The sequence below is a fragment of the Ailuropoda melanoleuca genome, chromosome 4, assembly GCF_002007445.2.
Source record: "Ailuropoda melanoleuca isolate Jingjing chromosome 4, ASM200744v2, whole genome shotgun sequence".
NCBI classification, from domain to species: Eukaryota; Metazoa; Chordata; class Mammalia; order Carnivora; family Ursidae; genus Ailuropoda; species Ailuropoda melanoleuca.
In genome coordinates this window covers 20,648,080-20,666,610 of record NC_048221.1, presented here as the reverse complement: position 1 = coordinate 20,666,610, position 18,531 = coordinate 20,648,080, and the positions used below count along the sequence as shown (strand labels likewise).

The 18,531-nt window shown below is 39.3% G+C and overlaps 1 protein-coding gene across 20 annotated transcripts in view; it reads left to right on the top strand.

Annotated features, from left to right (window-relative positions):
• PBRM1 (polybromo 1) overlaps nt 1-18,531 on the top strand; it is a 115,371-nt gene that overhangs the window by 14,931 nt on the left and 81,909 nt on the right. For 19 of the 20 annotated variants that reach the window (XM_034658439.1, XM_034658451.1, XM_034658437.1 and 16 more), the window contains 5 exons: nt 1,297-1,444; nt 6,750-6,893; nt 9,839-9,955; nt 14,664-14,732; nt 17,947-18,045. In XM_034658439.1, the coding sequence (XP_034514330.1) occupies nt 1,297-1,444; nt 6,750-6,893; nt 9,839-9,955; nt 14,664-14,732; nt 17,947-18,045 (577 nt within the window). Of the gene's footprint in view, nt 1-838; nt 993-1,296; nt 1,445-6,749; nt 6,894-9,838; nt 9,956-14,663; nt 14,733-17,946; nt 18,046-18,531 lie in introns of those variants that run through there. The other variant, XM_011224632.3, reaches the window with a different exon arrangement.

Sequence of the window (18,531 nt, the reverse complement as noted above, 5' to 3'; positions counted from 1 at the left end):
AGGATTAAATGGTGGTACTGTATCAGAGTCAGTTTCCTGATTTTGATGATTGAGCTATGGTCCTTGTTTATAGGAAATACTAAATTATTCAAGGGTGATAGGACCTCATGTCAGCAGCTTACTTTCAAATGGTTCAAAAAAACATGGGTTGTATTACTCTTGCAATTTTTATATCAGAATAAAAAGGTTTTAAAAATGAAATATATACTACATATATGGCTATAGCATGTCAGCCAAGGTCCCAAGGGAGATTAAAGCCTTAATGATGTGACATTCTTTGTAATTACTTATTTCTTACACATCTAGAATGGAGTTAACTATCTACGCCTGAGGGAGAATTGAGAGAAATAGTCACTGAAATAATTTTTGAGGAGGTTTACTTGTTTTGTGAAATCTCATTGGAAAAAAACCAGAGGTGGTGATGGGCATTAAGGAGGGCAAGTGATGTAATGAGCACTGGGTGTTATATACAACTGATGAATCACTGGACTCTACCCCTGAAACTAATAATACACTATATGTTAATTAATTGAATTTAAATAAAATTTTTAAAAGAGAAGCCAGAGAGAATAATACTAAACATCCATGAACCCAAAACACAACTTAAGAAATTATCATTTATAACCACCTTTGAAGTTTCCTGTGTGACCCTCACTATCCCTCCCCTCCAAGAGATAATCACTATCCTGGATTTCTTGTTTATCATACTCTATGTGTTTGGGTTTGTTTTTCTTTTTTCTTTAAATAGTTTGGTCATGTTTGTTTATGTCTTACACCCTTTTATCTTTGATAAGCTCCTTGTGCCAACAACTTCCTCTCTCTCCTCTGTGGGTTTAGTCATTGGTATTAGAGCAGTATATATAATAGACGCTTGATAGTACCTGGCAGGAAAAGTTCTGTGGTCACTAAGTGAAGAGAGAGTCCATTGTGTAAGTTTGTAAAGAGCTTTGAAACGTGAATCTGTTTTCAGCTACTCTTGAACAACACAAAAGGTAAGTTATTTTCATTTGCAGAAGATGCCAGTGACATTGTTTTAGTGCTGATGCCCTAAATCTTAAACATTTAGCATAAAAATGACCATCACAGATGCTGTGTTAGGTTTTTGTGTTGCTAATATATACTTAGAAAAGGGCTTGCTTACTGCACCTTGCTTTTGTTACTCTCTTTTAGTTCTAATAATCGGAGTAAGTCTAGTATGTTCTATCACTTGGAATGTTGGACACGACCATAAGTAGTTTCGAAATATAATTTTATATGGGCTTTGGACTAATACCTTTTTTAAAAAAATTATAACAGAAATCAACCAGACTATTATGAAGTGGTTTCTCAGCCCATTGATTTGATGAAAATCCAACAAAAGCTAAAAATGGAAGAGTATGATGATGTGAATCTGCTGACTGCTGACTTCCAGCTGCTTTTTAACAATGCAAAGGCCTATTACAAGGTAAGAAAGCATCACATTTGGAAGGTTTCCAATTTGATAATAATTTGCCGCCTTAATATTTATCAGTCCAGTAGGTAAATAGTGTTTTCTCATTTGGTGGTTTGAGTTTGTTTCTTTAAAGAAAGAGACTGAAGATTCATATGGCATGTACCATTTTTGTTTCTTTTGTGTCTTTTCAAATCTTTTGTCCATTTTTCTCTTGAGTTGTTTGTCATTTTCATATTTCTAGAAGTTTTTTTTATATATTCTGGGTACTAATCCACTTTGGTTATATTTGTCACAAGTATCTTCTCTTCTTTTTTTTTTTTTTTTTTTTTTTTTTTTTTTTTTTTTAANGAGGAAGAAGCAGGCTCATAGTGGAGGAGCCTGATGTGGGGCTCGATCCCGTAATGCCGGGATCACGCCCTGAGCTGAAGGCAGGCGCTTAACCGCTGTGCCACCCAGGCGCCCCTCAAGTATCTTCTCTTCTATGAGGCTGTTTTCATTCTTTATGGTGTCTTGATGAACAGAAGATTATTTTAATATAATCAAATTGAGTACTCTTTAATTTTGTGGTTTGTCATTGTGTCTTGTTGCAGAAATCCCTCTTATCCAAAGATTATAAAGACACTCTTATATTTTCTTCTAAAAGTTTAATAGTTTTGTCTTTCACATACAAGCCTTTAAGGTAGCTCGGATTGGTTTTTGTGTCTTCTGTGAGGTAGGGTTCTATTTTGTTTCCTAACAGATAAGCAGCACCTTGAAGTGGCCATCCTCTCCACATTCGTCTGCACCATCAATGCTCACACCATTTCCGTGTACTTACGGGTCCCTTTCTGGCCCTTTAGTCTGTTCTTTTGTTTTGGCCGGCTTATCTATTACTCGGCTATTTTATTCCTGCTTAATTATTATGGCTTTATAATTCTTTATCAAGTAAGGAAAACACTGGTTATTGATTATTCTCGGCTCTTTTCTTAGACATTTATACATTGTGTTAAGTCAAGCACAAAAAAAATTGTTGAAGTTTTATTGAAATTGCATGGACTCTGAATCAGTCATATTTTGGAAAATTAACATAATTGTGATAATGATTATCTCAGTCTTTGAATTTGGTGTGTCATCATTTATTTAAGTCTTTAAATTATTTTAGCAAAGCTTTAGATTTTTTTTATAAAGATTCTGCAAAGTGTTACTAGATTTGTTCTTAATACTATGTAATATATATATATGTGTATATATATATTTTTTCAATTGAGATACAATTCACACAGTCTTTTAAAGTGTAGAATTCAGGAGCGCCTGGGTGGCTCAGTTGATTAAGCATCCAACTCTTGACATCTTCTCCAGTCTTGATGTCAGGGTTGTGAATTCAAGCCTGCGTTGGGCTCCACGCTGGGCGTGGAGCCTACTTAAAAAAAAAATTAATAAATGATAAAGTATAGAATTCAGGGTTTTTTTTAAAGATTTTAGTTATTTATTAGACAGCCAGCGAGAGAGGGAACACAAGCAGGGGGAGTGGGAGAGGAAGAAGCAGGCTCATAGCGGAGGAGCCTGATGTGGGGCTCGATTCCAGAACGCTGGGATCATGCCCTGAGCCGAAGGCAGACGCTTAACAACTGCGCCACCCAGGTGCCCCTGGGGGTTTTTGGTATATTCACAAAGTTGTTCAGCCATCGCTCATACCTAAACCTAACTCCAGAATATTTTTATTACCCCAAAAAGAAAACCATACCCATTAACCAGGTACTCTCCATTTCCTCTCCTCCTTGCCTCTGACAACCACTAAATCTATTTTCTTTCCTTGTGGATTTGTCTGTTCAGTACATTGCATATAAATGGAATCAAATACTATGACATTAGGTGCCTGGCTTCTTTTTTTTTTTTTTTTTTTTTTAAAGATTTTATTTATTTATTCGTCAGAGATAGAGACAGCCAGGGAGAGAGGGAACACAAGCAGGGGAGTGGGAGAGGAAGAAGCAGGCTCACAGTGGAGGAGCCTGATGTGGGGCTCGATCCCAGAACGCCGGGATCACACCCTGAGCCGAAGGCAGACGCTTAACCGCTGTGCCACCCAGGCGCCCCATAGGTGCCTGGCTTCTTTAACTGAGCAGGTCTTCGACGTTCATTTTGTAGCATGCATTAGTACTTCATTCCTTTCTGTGACTGGATAATATGCTATTATATGGCTGAACCACACTTTGTTTATCCATTTCCTATTTGATGGGCATTTAGGTTGTTTCTATTTTGAGCTATCATGAATAAAGGTGCCATAAATTTTGTGACTATAACAAGGGTGCTATTCATTGGGTACAAGATTCTGCCTGTGTCCATCAGACCTAGCTTGTTAATTATATTACTAAAATCATTTTTATCCTTACTGATTTATCTCTACAACTATCTATTTAGGAAATGGTGTTTTAAAATCTCTCATTCTGACGATGAATTTGTCTGTTTTTCCTTATAACTCTGTTGATCTTTTGCTTTATGTATTTTAAAGCTGCAACTGGGAGCATAAGTTTAAAATTGTTATATTGTCTAGTAAATTGAATTTTTTTTTGCATTATGTAGTATCATTAGTAATGTCTTTTGTTTGGAGTCTGTTTTATCTGATATTAATAAAGTTCTATCAGCTTTTATTTTTGTGTTTACCTAGTTTATTTTTTTCCATTCTTTTCCTTCAACCTTTTCATGCTAATGCATCCCTTGTAAACAGCATATGCGTGAATTTCTATTAATACAGGTGATAATCTTTTTAACTGGAAATTCATCTCTTTACATAAGTTTTAGTAATAACATTATGTTTGGATGTATTCCTGTCATCTAAATTTCCACTTTATCTCATTTTGTAATTTTTTTTTCTTGTTTTTCTTTCTGCCTTCCTTTGGTTTCATTTTGTCATTCCCTCTTATTTTCTCTATAATTTGGGAGTTGTAAGATCTGTTGATAATCTCTTAGTTTTTAATCAAGAAGTTTTAATATGCATAATTAACTTATCAAAGTTAAAAGTTAATCAGCATCTTAAACCTCCTTTTAAACAATACAAAGACCTTAAAATAATTCGACTCTGATCTCTCTGCTACTGATGTTTTGTATTTCAGTTTTGTTGTGGCAGATTTTTTAAAAAGATTTTAGTTTGGAGGCGCCTGGGTGGTACAGTCGGTTGAGCATCCTGCTCTTGATTTTGGCTTGGGTCGTGATCGCAGGGTCTCGGGATCGAGCCCTGCATTGGCTCTGTGCTCAGTGGGGAGTCTGCTAGAGGATATTCTCTCCCTCTCTCCCCCTACTACTCCCCCTGTTCGTGTTCTCTCTCTCTCTCTCAAATAAATAAATCTTAAAAAAAAAAAAAAAAAGATTTTATTTTAAAGTAATCTTTGTACCCAACATGGGGCTGGAACTCACAACCTGGAGATGAAGAGTCATACACTCCATTGACTGAGCCAGCTGGGCACCCCTCTTGTGGCAAATTTTTAATCCCATAAAATAAGGTTATTGTTTTACAGATAGTTTTTTTAAGTTTATTTATTTATTTTAAGTAATCTTTACACTCAGCATGGGGCTCTAACTCATGGCCCCAAGGTCAGAAGTTGCATGCTCTTCTGACTGAGCTAGCCAGGCGCCTCTGTTCTTTATTCTTTTATTGCCATCCAGAATTCCTGTCAATATAATTTTAGTTCCTTTGAAGATTAGCTATCTTTTCTTTATGGCTGTCTTTGGTGTCTTTTTGTCTCTTGTGTTCTACAGTTTCATGGTGATGTGTCTAAATATGAATATCTTTTTATTAGTAGGGCTTTCTAAATCTTTGGTTTGATGTTTTTCATTAGCTCTGAGATGTTTGCAGCTGTTCTGTCTTTGCATGCTGCCCCCGCTGCACTCTCTCTCCTGCTAGAACTCTGATTGTGTGTTCTGTTAGAGCCCTCTCACGTCTCTGTCTCTCCTAACCATTCATGGTCCCCTTTTTAGTGCCTGTATTGCATTTTAGGTCATTTCTTTAGTTATTCCAGTTTTCTTGAAATCTGCTCTTTAACCATGCTATTGAGTTCTTATATTTTAATATTTGTATTTTTCATATTTTGGAAGTAGTTTCTTTTTCAGGGTTTCTTGAAATTTGCTTATATTTTTCAATCCCATTGTTTCTTTAAACATGTTCAACATACTTATTTTTCATTCTATGGCAGATAATTCCAATATCTGAAATACTTGCATGTCTGATTTTGCAGTTATTTCTGCTGGCTTTGTTTTGTGGTGGTTTCATTCTTGTTTCATGAATTTTAACCTTGAGCTCATATCTCTGGGAACTTGATCTCTAGAGATTGTTTGAAGCTTGGATTGAAGTTGGGTTCATTCAGGGTAGTGTGTTGCTTATCCCAGGCACGTGGCCTGTCTTTGTTAGGGCTAGCATATGATGAAGAGTTCTCGGAGGAGGTTCATTCCATGTCTCTCCTCTCCCTGAGATACTATGGTTTGAGATAAACACAGGTTGAGCTGGGTGGAGGCTGAGGTGGGTAGTGTTCCCAGGCATCGCAGAAACTGAACTGTTTTGAATTCACACTTACACTGCAACTGTGGACTTTGAAGTCCCAGCTTCTGGTGGGCCCTAATTCTTATCTCCTATCCTTGCAGCCTCAGAGAGCCTTGAAAACTAAAGCTTAGGTTTATCTTGTCTTAAAAGAGCCCTCAAGTTAACATCAGTTTCAGTGTTCTGCTTGATCATCTGGGTTCCTGCTTTTACTCTATTCTTGCTCTTCTAAGCATTGCCTTCTCCTTATTGGCAGTCCCTGGATGCATTTTGAAAGTTTCGTGTTTGTTTTTTGTTTGTTTTAATGTTGCTTCCAGCATTGCTTTAACTGGAAAGTTTCAGTTTGAGTTTATCCCTGTTATACTTCAGGAAAAGAAGTCTTTAAATAAAGTAGTAAATAGCTTAAAAACAGAAGTAGTATTAGAACAATCATTAACTTCTATCCTTTACACTTACAGCCGTTAAGTTGGATCTTACCTTTTAAATTGCCTTTCTTCGTGTGTGAGTAATTAGTGTTAATATAAATCATTTATCTTCTGCTTCAGATCATAATGTAATGAGATAGTAGGGCATAAATAAATAAAATAATATGATTTCAGATTGCCCTTAAAACATATGCTTTGTTCTTCAGAAGAGGAATTGAGGCCCATGTATCTTTTAATCAAGGATTTCTAAATTTGTTGTAAGAGTTTCAAAATTAATGTCTTAGAATGCTAGTCTCTGCTGGAACAGAATGCTTTAAAAGTAGTCATTGATTTACAATAAAATACCAAAGTGATTTTTTTTTCTCTTGTTTTTGTTAATGTACAGCCAGATTCTCCTGAATATAAAGCTGCTTGTAAACTCTGGGATTTGTACCTTCGAACAAGAAATGAGTTTGTTCAAAAAGGAGAAGCAGATGACGAAGATGATGATGAAGATGGGCAGGACAATCAAGGCACAGTGACTGATGGAGTAAGTGTGTAGCTGGAATGAGTAAGATGGACCATTGGGAGGTGAACCAGGCCCCCGGCCTGTGATTTCTTCTGTGCTGCTCCAGGCAGCTGGGCTTTCTGTGGAGTTATGTTGGTAACTAGGAGGGCAAGGGGACATATGACCAGAGAGCCCCATTCCAATTACAAGGGATCCTGGGACATCCTGGACAATATGTGCCATGAGTGGTTGTTTTCATGAGTTGCTCTTACATTAATGCATATTTCCTGCTCAGTTTTAAGGAGAGCCTTCATATTATCAAGGACTGTTCCAGTACTACTGGATTGAGATATAAGAGTAGGCAGTGTTGCGATTAAATGTTGGAGAGTCTTTGGAATCACCTTAGGAATATTTTTTGTAGATTATACTGGTACTGTTCCTAGAACATGCCAAATGTGTTCCTGCCTCTAGAATTTTGCAGTTGCTCTTCTGTTTAGAACGTGCTTCCTTTGGCTCTTTCTGTGACTGGCTCTTTTTCACGATTCTAACATCGCTTAAAATAATGACAGCTAGGAGTGGACTTTCCTGACCACCTGTCTAAATTGTTTGCCCCGTACCTCTCCTTTCCCATCATCACATCACTCTGTTCTGTGGGCCTCAGTTTTTTGTTACTATATGTGAAATAACTTGTTTATTTGTTTACATGCTAACTCTCTTCTTCCAAGGAGAATGATAGCTCCACAAAAATACCACCTTATTCACCTATTCCTGGCATCTAGGCTGTGTGCCTGGTGTGTATGTAGTGATAAATACTTTTTAAACACATGTTTAAAAAGAGGAAGAAGGATATTAAAAATAAGGACATCTCTCTTCTGTAGCTAAATAGTGAAACACCCAAAGCAGAGCATTCCCCTTTCTTCCCTAAGTTAACCTAAATAGTATTTCTCCTAAAACTTGAACACAGAAAAAAGAAGCGGTAGGTGAATTTCTCAAAAATGTAAATACTTCAGGGCGCCTAGGTGGCTCAGTTGGTTAAGCTCTTGGTTTTGGCTCAGGTCATGATAATGGAGCCCCGTGTTGGGCTCCGTGCTCAGGGCAGAGTCGGCTTAAGATTTTCCCTCTCCATCTTCTTCCCCACCACTCACATATCCACGTGCTCTAACTTTCTCTCTCTCTCAAAAAAAAGTAACTGCTTCTTGGAGTCTGAAAATATAGTTCTTAGGCACCCTGTCAATTCCTTTCTAGCAGCTAAATGATTAGAATTGGGTAGAAGGCAGTTAACTAGGGATTCCCTGAAATTTTACTCTAGTATTAATATAGGAACAGCCATTTACCCCATGCTTTCTTGCACAGGACATTACCTACAGAGGGTCAGTCTTCTTCATAGGCCTCCAAGGTTCTAGTCAAAAAATGAAACTGCCTGCATTTAGAACTTGCCTGTGTTTCTTTGGTAAGAAATTGGGAGGATCTTGCACATTCATATTTATATCTCCCAGGCTGCTTCTTAGCCCTAAGTTGTTGTGAAGGAAGAGGGACTTTTTGAGCTTCTCATTTTTAAATTCAGAATGATTTCCTTGGAGTTTTCCCAGTTGTGGAAATAGGTTGTACAAATGCATTCACACAGTGTGCTCCAGGTCAACTGCGACACGTGTTTCCAAAGTAGCTGGTTGGGCTGGGAGGAGAGGAGTCTTGGCTGCAGAATATAACTCTCCTCTTTTTGGAGCTAACTCTGTGGTACTGTGTTTTAGCCAGGAAGTAAGTGACTTAAGCATGGGTATTTTTAGTCTGCCTGTGTCAGTGTTTTGTTGTTTCTCTAAGTTTATGTGGTTGGGGACTCTCAGCTAATCACGTTTTGTTTGTTAAATATTTGTTATGTGTCTGTTATTGCGAGGCACTGTGCTAGCCTCAAGAGATGTTAGTGCTCTCTGTGGAGTTAATGTTGGACCTTAAAATTGAGACTGTACTGAATAAAAAAGACCTGTTAGATGAGGACACAATTACCAGTGCTTTTACAATTTAAGCCAGAAATACCATTAACCTTTCTTTTATATGCACAAAATATGGTTTAGACATGAAGTACATTTTTTATGACTTTTTTTTAAGATTTATTTATTTTGGAGAGAGAGAGTGAATGTGGCAGGGAGGGGCAGAGGGAGAGTATCTCAAGCAGACTCCCCGCTGAGCATGGAGCCCTACATGGGGCTCTGTCTCACAACCCCAAGATCATGACCAGAATCAAGAGTTGGGTGTTTAAACAATTGAGCCACCGGGCACACCCATTTTCTATAACTCTTGACTCACACATGCCATTATTTAGTGTAGAAACCAGCTTCAGGATCAGACCCTTTCTGGCCAAGTACTGTTGGGGGCATATACTTTCCCCATGTTGAAAATAGTGACTAAGGTAGGAGTAAGTCAGCCAGTCTGCAGGGCAGAAATAATGTGCATCATTTGATTTAATTTCCATTCACTTTTGAGATAGCTTGGATTCTGTCATTAGATCTGACCCATGTGTAGAAGTGTATACATCCAGCTTTATATACGTGCTTGTTCTACCAGAATATTAAGACTTCAGTAGATAGAAACAGCAGATGTAGAGAGAGTCAGGTATCGCAGGACATGTTTTCTCTCCATTGCTCAGACCCTAAAAACATTTGCATTTCTATCATTTTATACATAATGGCACTTGATTTTCACTGTTAAGTGTTTACTGTGGAATAGAGTTCAGTAAAAGGACCTGAGCCAAGGGATTTAGTTACCAAATTAACATAAGGAGCCTGCTCAGTTTCCCATATGTCATTCTAGGGGTGCAAGCCCCATGTCCAGCAACAGAGCGTTTCTGCGGTGTTCTTGAAAGTTACACTAAACAAGTACTGTTTACAGATTGCTTTTTTGTATTAACTTTAACATTTTAGCATTTATTTTTGGATTTCTCTCACAGTCGTCCTCCCTCCCTTCTCTCTTTCCTGCTAACCCTCTCCTCCCAGTCTTCTCCAAGTTACTTGAAGGAGATCCTGGAGCAGCTTCTGGAAGCCATAGTTGTAGCCACAAATCCATCGGGACGTCTCGTTAGTGAACTGTTTCAGAAGCTGCCTTCTAAAGTGGTAAGTGGCGCAGTTGAAGACAGCTGAGTTAAGGTGTGTTTTTGTTTGGTCTGGTTTTCGTTTTTTCAGGTACTTCAGAAAATTTATTAGTTCTTAGTAAATAAGGTAAAGTGAAAGGCATTCGAGGCTTCCAAGAGATCTTCCTCGAGGCCACAGCAGCAATCACATAACACATGTTCTATAATTTTACCTCGCCTAAAGGTTGTGGGTTTAAAACAAAATTGTTTTTGATTGGTTATTCTTACTGTTTTTTGGGTTTTATTGTAAAATAATGTCAGATTTACCATTTAACCATTTTAAGTGTACAGTTCAGTGAGGTAAGTACATTCGTATTGTATGTCCATCTCCTTAATTAAAACTGTATTCATTAAACAAAAACTCCCCATAAAATAAAGTAAAATAAAATACAAACCACAAAAAAAACCAATAACTCGCCATTCCCTCTCAGCCCCCAGCTTCTGGCACCTACCATTCTGTGTTCTCTCTATGAATTTGACTATTCTAAGTACCTGATTGTAAGAGGACTCATGCAATATTTATCCTTTTATATTTGGCTTATCTCATTTAGCATCATGTATTCAGGGTTCATCCAGGTTGTAGTATGTGTCAGAATTTCCTTCCTTTTTAAAGCTAAATAATACTCCTATTACGTGCATATGCCACATCTTATCTGTCCATTCGTCTGTCAGTGGACATTGGGTTGTTTCCAAGATTGGTATTCTTAAATAACAAAATAAGTACCTAAACTAAGCCTTTTATTTATAAAAGAGAAGAAACATTCTCTTTGCTCAGGAGACAGAATGAGAAGATAAATGAGTTCTTCCTCTCTTAGTTCTGATCTCCTGGTAATGGAGAAGAGAGAGATCTACTAGTACTCATCTACCCCAAAGTGGAAGGGGTTTTCTAGACAAGTGAGACTCTTTGAAAGTGGCAGGGCATCTTGTGGCTTCATAACTGAAAGGCAGTGAATGTAGCTAAAATTCCACTGTGGCGCATGGAACTACAGAAATTTCCATGGCCTATTTCTAGACAAGGATATACTTCTAGAAGTACTTCACTGTAGCACTTAACTCCATTGTGATCATTTACTTTTTCTCTACCTCCTTCCCACGTCCCTGAACTTAAGAACAAAGGTTATGTCTTATTTTCTTTGGTATCCCTGCCATGTAGTTGGAATCCAGCCTGTCACTGGTATGTAAGACATGCTTATTGACTTATGAGTGGCTTGCAGCTTTCCCCATCTGTCATCGACAAGACTGGTTTTTTAGGCATGTGTCTTGACTAGTTGTTGGACAATTATCACATTAGAAGTAAAGCATAGGGGCACTTGGCTAAGTTGGTAAAACATGCAATGCTTGATCTTGGGGTCATGAGTTTAAGCCCCATGTTGGGTGTAGACTTTACGTAAAAAACTAAAAAAAAAAAAGGAAGAAACCATATATGACCACTACTAGTCTAAGTGTGGATCTGATTAGAAAAATACAATGATTATATTGGTCATATGTTTTAAATTTTAAGAAAAAAGGAAATCATTAAGATGAATCCTCCAAAAATTAAATATAGAATTACCATATGATCCAGCAGTTCCACTTTGGGTGTATACCCAAAGGAATTGAAAACAGGATCTCAAAGAGATCTGTACACCAAAGTTCACAGCAGTATCATTCAAAATAGCTAAAACATGGGAGCAACTCAGATGTCCCTTGACAGATGACTAGATAAATGAAATGTGGTATATACATACCATGGAGTGTTATTCAGCCTTTAAAAAAAGAATGAGGTGCACCTGGGTGGCTCAGTTGGTTAACCGCCTGCCCTCGGCTCAGGTCATGATCCCAAGGTCCAGCAGGGAGCCTGCTTCTCCCTTTCCCCCTGCCCCTGCCCCTGCTTGTTCTCTCATTCTCTCTCTCCCTCTCAAATAAATAAATAAAATAAGAAAAAATGAAATTCTGACACACGCTACAACGAACCCTGAACAACACATTATAGTAAATGAAATAAGCCTGTCACAGAAGGACCAGTATTGCATGTTGCCTTTTGTAGAAGGTACTCAGAGTATTCAAATTCATAGAGAAAGTAGAATTGTGGTTTCCAGGGACTGTCAGGAAGGGAGGGGGGCAGTTACTGTTCAGGGGGTCTGGAGAGTCAGTTTGGGAAGATGAAAAGTTTGGATGATGGATGATGACAATGGTTGTACAATAACGTGAATGTACTTAATGCCACTGAACCACACACTTATAATGATTAAATAGTAACTCTTTTGTATATTTAGCCACAATGAAAGAAAACAACAAGAGTATAGTCTTTACTCAAGATCTACTCTTACTCTGCAGATCATCACCAGTGGTCAAGCCACCAAGGGTGACTTGGAGCAGTAAAACATTAATATTCTAGGACCCCGAGGTGGCTTAGTTGGTTAAGCATTCTGACTCTTGAGCTCAGCTCAGGTCTTGAGCTCATGGTCGTGAGTTCAAGCCCCTCATTGGGCTCCATGCTGGGTGTGGAGGCTACTTTTAAAACAAAAACAAGACAAAACAAACAAAAAAACACATTAATATCCTGTTCTCTCATTCCAGGAGGGCTTTCAGGAATACCATGTAGCAAAAGTTGGTTGGAAAAAGCAGGTTCCCAACAGTCCTTCAGGGTGTAATAGTTTGAAAGTCAATAAGGACTGAGGCTGGGAGGGAAGGGCAGTTTTTACCTTTCCTCTATGAGCTCTTCCCAAGCTGGACTGGCTAAGTGGGAGAGGGGGATTGTGAATATGTAGACCCAACATCTGGGATTACACTCCACCCCGGTCTGGGTGGCCTTGCTATAATTTGTCTTCTGAACTGTTTCTCAGAAGTAGAATTGGTAAAGAGAGGGGGCAGAAGAGGGGTTCAATCTGAACAAAGAAAAGAATAGTGTTAAAGTAGGTAAGCTGAGGAATCAAATGAGAGGAAGTGCCCCTGAGATCATGCCTTCAGCCCAGTAACTGAGTGAAGGCTGTAGCCTCCTGCTTTTTGTTGTTGTTTGGGCTTCAAGGACTTGAACAGGTTGGAAGAGCTTGGAGAACCCACACCTCTTCCCCCAGAGTAGACCAACTTTTGATTTTTGGTCAGCTTCAATTGTTTCTTCCAAGGAACCAAACCTGTAGAAAAGGCTTGGGGCAGTGAATGCACTGTGGGCTTTGTTTCTTTGTTTTGTTTTTAAAGATTTTATTTATTAGAGAGAGGGCGTGCATTCAGAGGAGGGGCAGAGGGTAAGGGAGAATCTCAAGCAGACTACCTGCTGAGCACGGAGCCTGACACGGGGGGCTCCATCTCATGATCCTGAGACCATGACCTGAGCTGAAGTCGAGCGTCAGACATTTAACCAACTGAGCCACCCAGGCGTCCCTGCCGTGTGGGCTTTGTGAAACTCTTCAAGAACATTTCTCTAACATACTTAACTTCTTTTCTTATGATGAGCTAATATTTGATAAGAAATCAGAAAGTGCTTATAATTTTACTTTGTGTCCTTTTTTTTTTTTTTTAAAGATTTTATTTATTTATTTTACGGAGAGAATGAGAGACCGAGACAGAGCATGAATGGGGAGGAGGAGGCAGAGGGAGAGGGAGAAGCAGACTCCCCACCCAGCAGGAAGCCCGATGTGGGGCTTGATCCCAGGACACTGAGATCATGACCTGAGCCAAAGGCAGATGCTTAACCGACTGAGCCATCCAGGCGCCCTTTTTACTTTGTTTCTTTAATGTAGTTTCACTTTAACGTGTTTTAGTTTGAAAAAAATTAATTTCACAAAAATAACTAGAAGCTTTAACTTAAATATGAAGCTAACAAACTTGCAACCTGATGTAGTATAGATCCTTAAGAATTTTATATGAGGGGCGCCTGGGTGGCTCAGTTGGTTAAGCGTCCAACCCTTGATTTTGGCTCAGGTCATGATCTCATGCTCATGAGATTGAGCCCTGTGTCATGCTCCATGGTCAGCTGGAGTCTGCCTGAGATTCCCCCCTAACCCCCGGGTCCATTCATGGGTGCACACGTGCATGAGCTCTCTCTCTTTAAAATAAATAAATAGGGGCGCCTGGGTGGTTCAGTCGTTAAGCGTCTGCCTTCAGCTCAGGGCGTGATCCCGGTGTTCTGGGATCAAGTCCCACATCAGGCCTCTCCGCTGGGAGCCTGCTTCTTCCTCTCCTGCTCCCCCTGCTTGTGGTCCCTCTCTCGCTGGCTGTCTCTCTGTCAAATAAATAAAATCTTTAAAAAAAAAAAATAAATAAAATCTTTTTTTAAAAATGACAAAAAATAATTTTATATGAAGTACAATAATATTGTGTGATTTAGATTGCAAAATTAAAAGTTTATAAGAACATTCAAAAACATTCTTCTCTTTCATTTCCAAGCATAAATATGTTGGAACCTTAAATTTTAAATTGTGTGATTCTGTGACTTTAGAGTTTTTTAGAACATTAAATTATGGTGTATTTGTTGGATAATGGTAATTACCAAATACTACCTGCAAACTTGTACAACACACTCTTGTATATTTCAAGAAGCTTGTTAAAATCAAATTCTTCTCCAACTATAACAAACAGTATACTGTACAGCTGTGTCTGTAGCCTTGCTGACAGAGCTGTTCAGTTGGTTAACAGATTGTCAGTGTGCTTCCTAGTTTTCTCATTATCTGGATACTTTCTTTTATTTAGCCTGCCTGGTTTTTGTCTTCCAGCAATATCCAGACTATTATGCAATAATTAAGGAGCCTATAGATCTCAAGACCATTGCCCAGAGGATACAGGTATGAAGATGATCATATGTAACCATATATGGTTTAGGGCAGATCAGCCTGAGGTCTTTTCTAGGAGCTTTTAGAAAACAGAAGCAGATGTCTTTGTAAGGGGTTATTAGCAATATAATAAACAGGTTAGAGTGGTTTAACTGATTATAGCTTTGGAGGAGGTAGCATAGTGTCCCTTTTGCATTTTATCTATAGGGAGGAAAGCAGAATTTTCATTGGCCTAGTAAATCCTGCTCCTAGGACAAAAATTAAAAAGCACTTGGGCATAGATGTTTCTGGTTGTGAAGGGCCCATTAGCAATAAAGCTTTGTTGTTTATCTTATCTGCTTCCGAATAGTTTTAGGATGTCTCAGAATAAGTTACCTTCAGTATATGTTAGAGTATAAGGTCAGTGCAAACAGACTTCGTTCTCTGCGAGTGCCTTCCTCCCTGTATCTCCAACAATAGCAGCAGCTAACACTCACCTGGCTTTGCTAGGTGCCTGCTCTGTTCTAAGTGCTTTGTATGTATTAGCTAATTCATTCTGGCAGCCACTTCATGAGGTAGATACTGTTATTCCTGTTTTACAGATGAGAAAACCGAAGCACAGAGATGGTAAGTCACTGGCCCAAGCCATCAGCTAGTAAGGAGAAGAGTTGGGATTTGAATCCAGGCATTCTGGCTCCAGAGTCTGTGCTCTTAACCTCTGCACTATTACTGCCTCTCCGCAGAGTAGGTGCTCAGTAGATGTTTATTGAGTGAATGAATGACGAAATTTAAAACTTGATAATTAGAGCTTAAGGAAGGTGTAGGGAGAAAGAGCTAAAGCTTACCAGAAATACAGTTTTTAGAGTTGGACTGACATGGGTTATTTTCCTAGCTCTGCTCCTTAACTAGCTCTATCACTTCGGTCAGGTGACTTGCCTGCTCCCTCTGCTCTGTGCTGGGTGTAGTGTTACCAGTTTGCAGGCTTGGAGGGGGCAGTGCTGATGTATGTGAGGCACCTCACAGAGCACCTATGGGATGTGGCCTTGGTCAGTGTGAGTTAATGACCCTCCCAGAGTAAGGAGGGTTTGGAGCTCCCAGTAGATAAAACAAAAAGGAAAATTTAATGTGTCACATGGTCTCATTGAGAAATGAGACTGAAGGCAAGTGGTTTGCCAGGAGGGAGAAACTTCCTTGGCTTTAAAATTCTAGAAGAGTAGTAAAGAGTAACAGTGTAGTAATTACTGGTACCATAATACTCTTTCACAGAATGTTAAAATTCTTTATGTCAGAATGTTAAGATTCTCTAATGTATCACCTGGTTTTTAAGGCAGATCCCTAGCTGCTACTGATAATGACTTAGTCTCCTAGATCCTAAATCCCTTGGGTTCCTAACATCTACTTTGGGGGAAGATGTTTTTGTAATACTGAAATTCAAATCAGATCTTTAGATACCCCTCCCCCAGCCTTCTCTCTGAGACCTCTCTCCTTATCTTGTCTGTTCTTCCTTCCAAAAGCCTCATAGAAGCACCTCCTTTTGCCATCACCCTAAGCAAGATCTTGTCCTCTTATGTCCAAATTTTTTTAATAGTCTTTCCTACTTCTCTGATGAAAGGCTCTCTAGTCCTTTCTGCATGTTGCTTCCTGACCATAGCTTCTTCCCATTTTGTTCTTCCTTTCTATTCCACAGCCCAGAGCCTTGTCACTTGTTTTCTAGTGCCTCCGCTAGCAAATCACAGTTCCTAGTGCAACAGAAGCCAACTCTGAATAACTCCGGTAGAAGGAACCCATGAAAAGAGTACCGGATAGCTCATGGAATTGTTGGGAAGGCAGGCAGGAGAACTAGCCTTAGGGACGTAGGCAGAGCTCAGGGACATGATGGCACAGCTGAGGTCATGCACAGTCTCTTTGTGGTGCCGGTGCTGTTCCCAGTGTCATTTGCCACTGTGGGTCCTGGACGCCCACTGTTCCCCTCTGCTTTATTGCCCTGTGCAGGAGTTAGGAATCCATTTTCTCTCTTCCCTTGCCTTTGCTTTAGTCTCTCAAGACTCAAGCATGAATTATCTCCCCTTTCCCTTGCTGCCAGGCTGCTGGCAGTGCTATTATCCACTTACTGTTACACTCTGTTGTGGAAGGTAGGTTCCTCCTTACCACCTGTACTAGAATTTTTTCCAAATAAAGAGGGTGCTCAGGGGTGCCTGGCTGGCTCAGTCAGTGGAATGCGTGACTCTTGATCTTGGGGTTGTGAGTTCGAGCCCCATGTAAAGTGTAGAGATTACCTAAAAATAAAATCTTTGAGAAAAAAAAAAGATGGGGGCGCCTGGGTGGCACAGCGGTTAAGCGTCTGCCTTTGGCTCAGGGCGTGATCCCGGCGTTATGGGATCGAGCCCCACATCAGGCTCCTCCGCTATGAGCCTGCTTCTTCCTCTCCCACTCCCCCTGCTTGTGTTCCCTCTCTCGCTGGCTGTCTCTNAAAAGATGAACAGAGAGTGCTCAGATATTGGGTATCTTCACTTGGCAAGTCACCAGCTACTCTCCTTTGCCTGACTATCTGGATTTTGCCGCATTTGTCCTTAACCTATACAGCCTGTGCTTATGGGTCTTCCCATAACCCTCCACTCCTCTTAATTTGGTTTTCTCACTCTTTCTAGAGTGTGTCTGTTCGTTTCTGTGTCTTTCTCATTAATCATGCATACCTTTTGCTTAGAGTGTCTTCCTCCTTCCTTTTCTTTGAAATTGAAGGCAGTTCTAAGTCTCCCTGGATTATTTGGGATTGAGTGAGTTTAAAGATGTGACAGCTCTAATATGGAGCCTAGTACATAGTAGGTACTCGAAAAGTTTAACCTCTTTTTTATCTAGTGGTCTATAAAACTAGAGGAGTTTTGCTTCACACCCTTAAGTCCACGTTAGTGGATTAGTATTCATGAAGCACTTAGAACAGCGCTTGGCACATAGTAAGCACTGTGTGTTTGCTGAATTAAACAACTTTTACGTTATTTGAACTTTTAAAAATTATAAGTTTTTGTGAAACTAACATAGCTGTAGTTGTTACCTAGCTCAAAAACTTGTGTGTAAATGGATAATTGTAATAGTTTATGAAAGAGAAAATGACTTTATGTATTATTCGCATGTGTATTTTCCAATAAAGTCTTTGAATATGGTGAGAATTTAAAAATATGTGGAGTTCTTTTTTTAAAGTGCATGCTGATTAACTTTCAATTAAGAGGAACTGCTTTATTTTGTTGTCTAGAATGGAAGTTACAAGAGTATTCATGCAATGGCCAAAGATATAGATCTTCTCGCAAAAAATGCCAAAACTTATAATGAGCCTGGTTCTCAAGTATTCAAGGTTAGTTTTTTGCTGTTGTTGTTTTCATTGATAAGAGTAGATACCTTGGGGCGCCTGGGTGGCACAGCGGTTAAGCGTCTGCCTTCGGCTCAGGGCGTGATCCCGGCATTGTGGGATCGAGCCCCACATCAGGCTCCTCTGCTATGAGCCTGCTTCTTCCTCTCCCACTCCCCCTGCTTGTGTTCCCTCTCTCGCTGGCTGTCTCTATCTCTGTCGAATAAATAAAATCNAAAAAAAAACTTTAAAAAAAAAAAAAAAAAAAAAAAGAGTAGATACCTTAACTTAGAGCCTGCAGTTTTATACAACATCTTTATTGAGATGAAATTCACATCATAGCATACACTCAAAGTGTACGATTTAGTAGTTTTTAGTGTATTCTCAGAGTTGTGCAGCCGTGACCACAGTCAATTAGCAGTCACTCCATTTGCCCCCAGTCTCCCTATTTTAGCCTGCTTCTTATCTCTGAATTTGCTTATTCTGGACTTT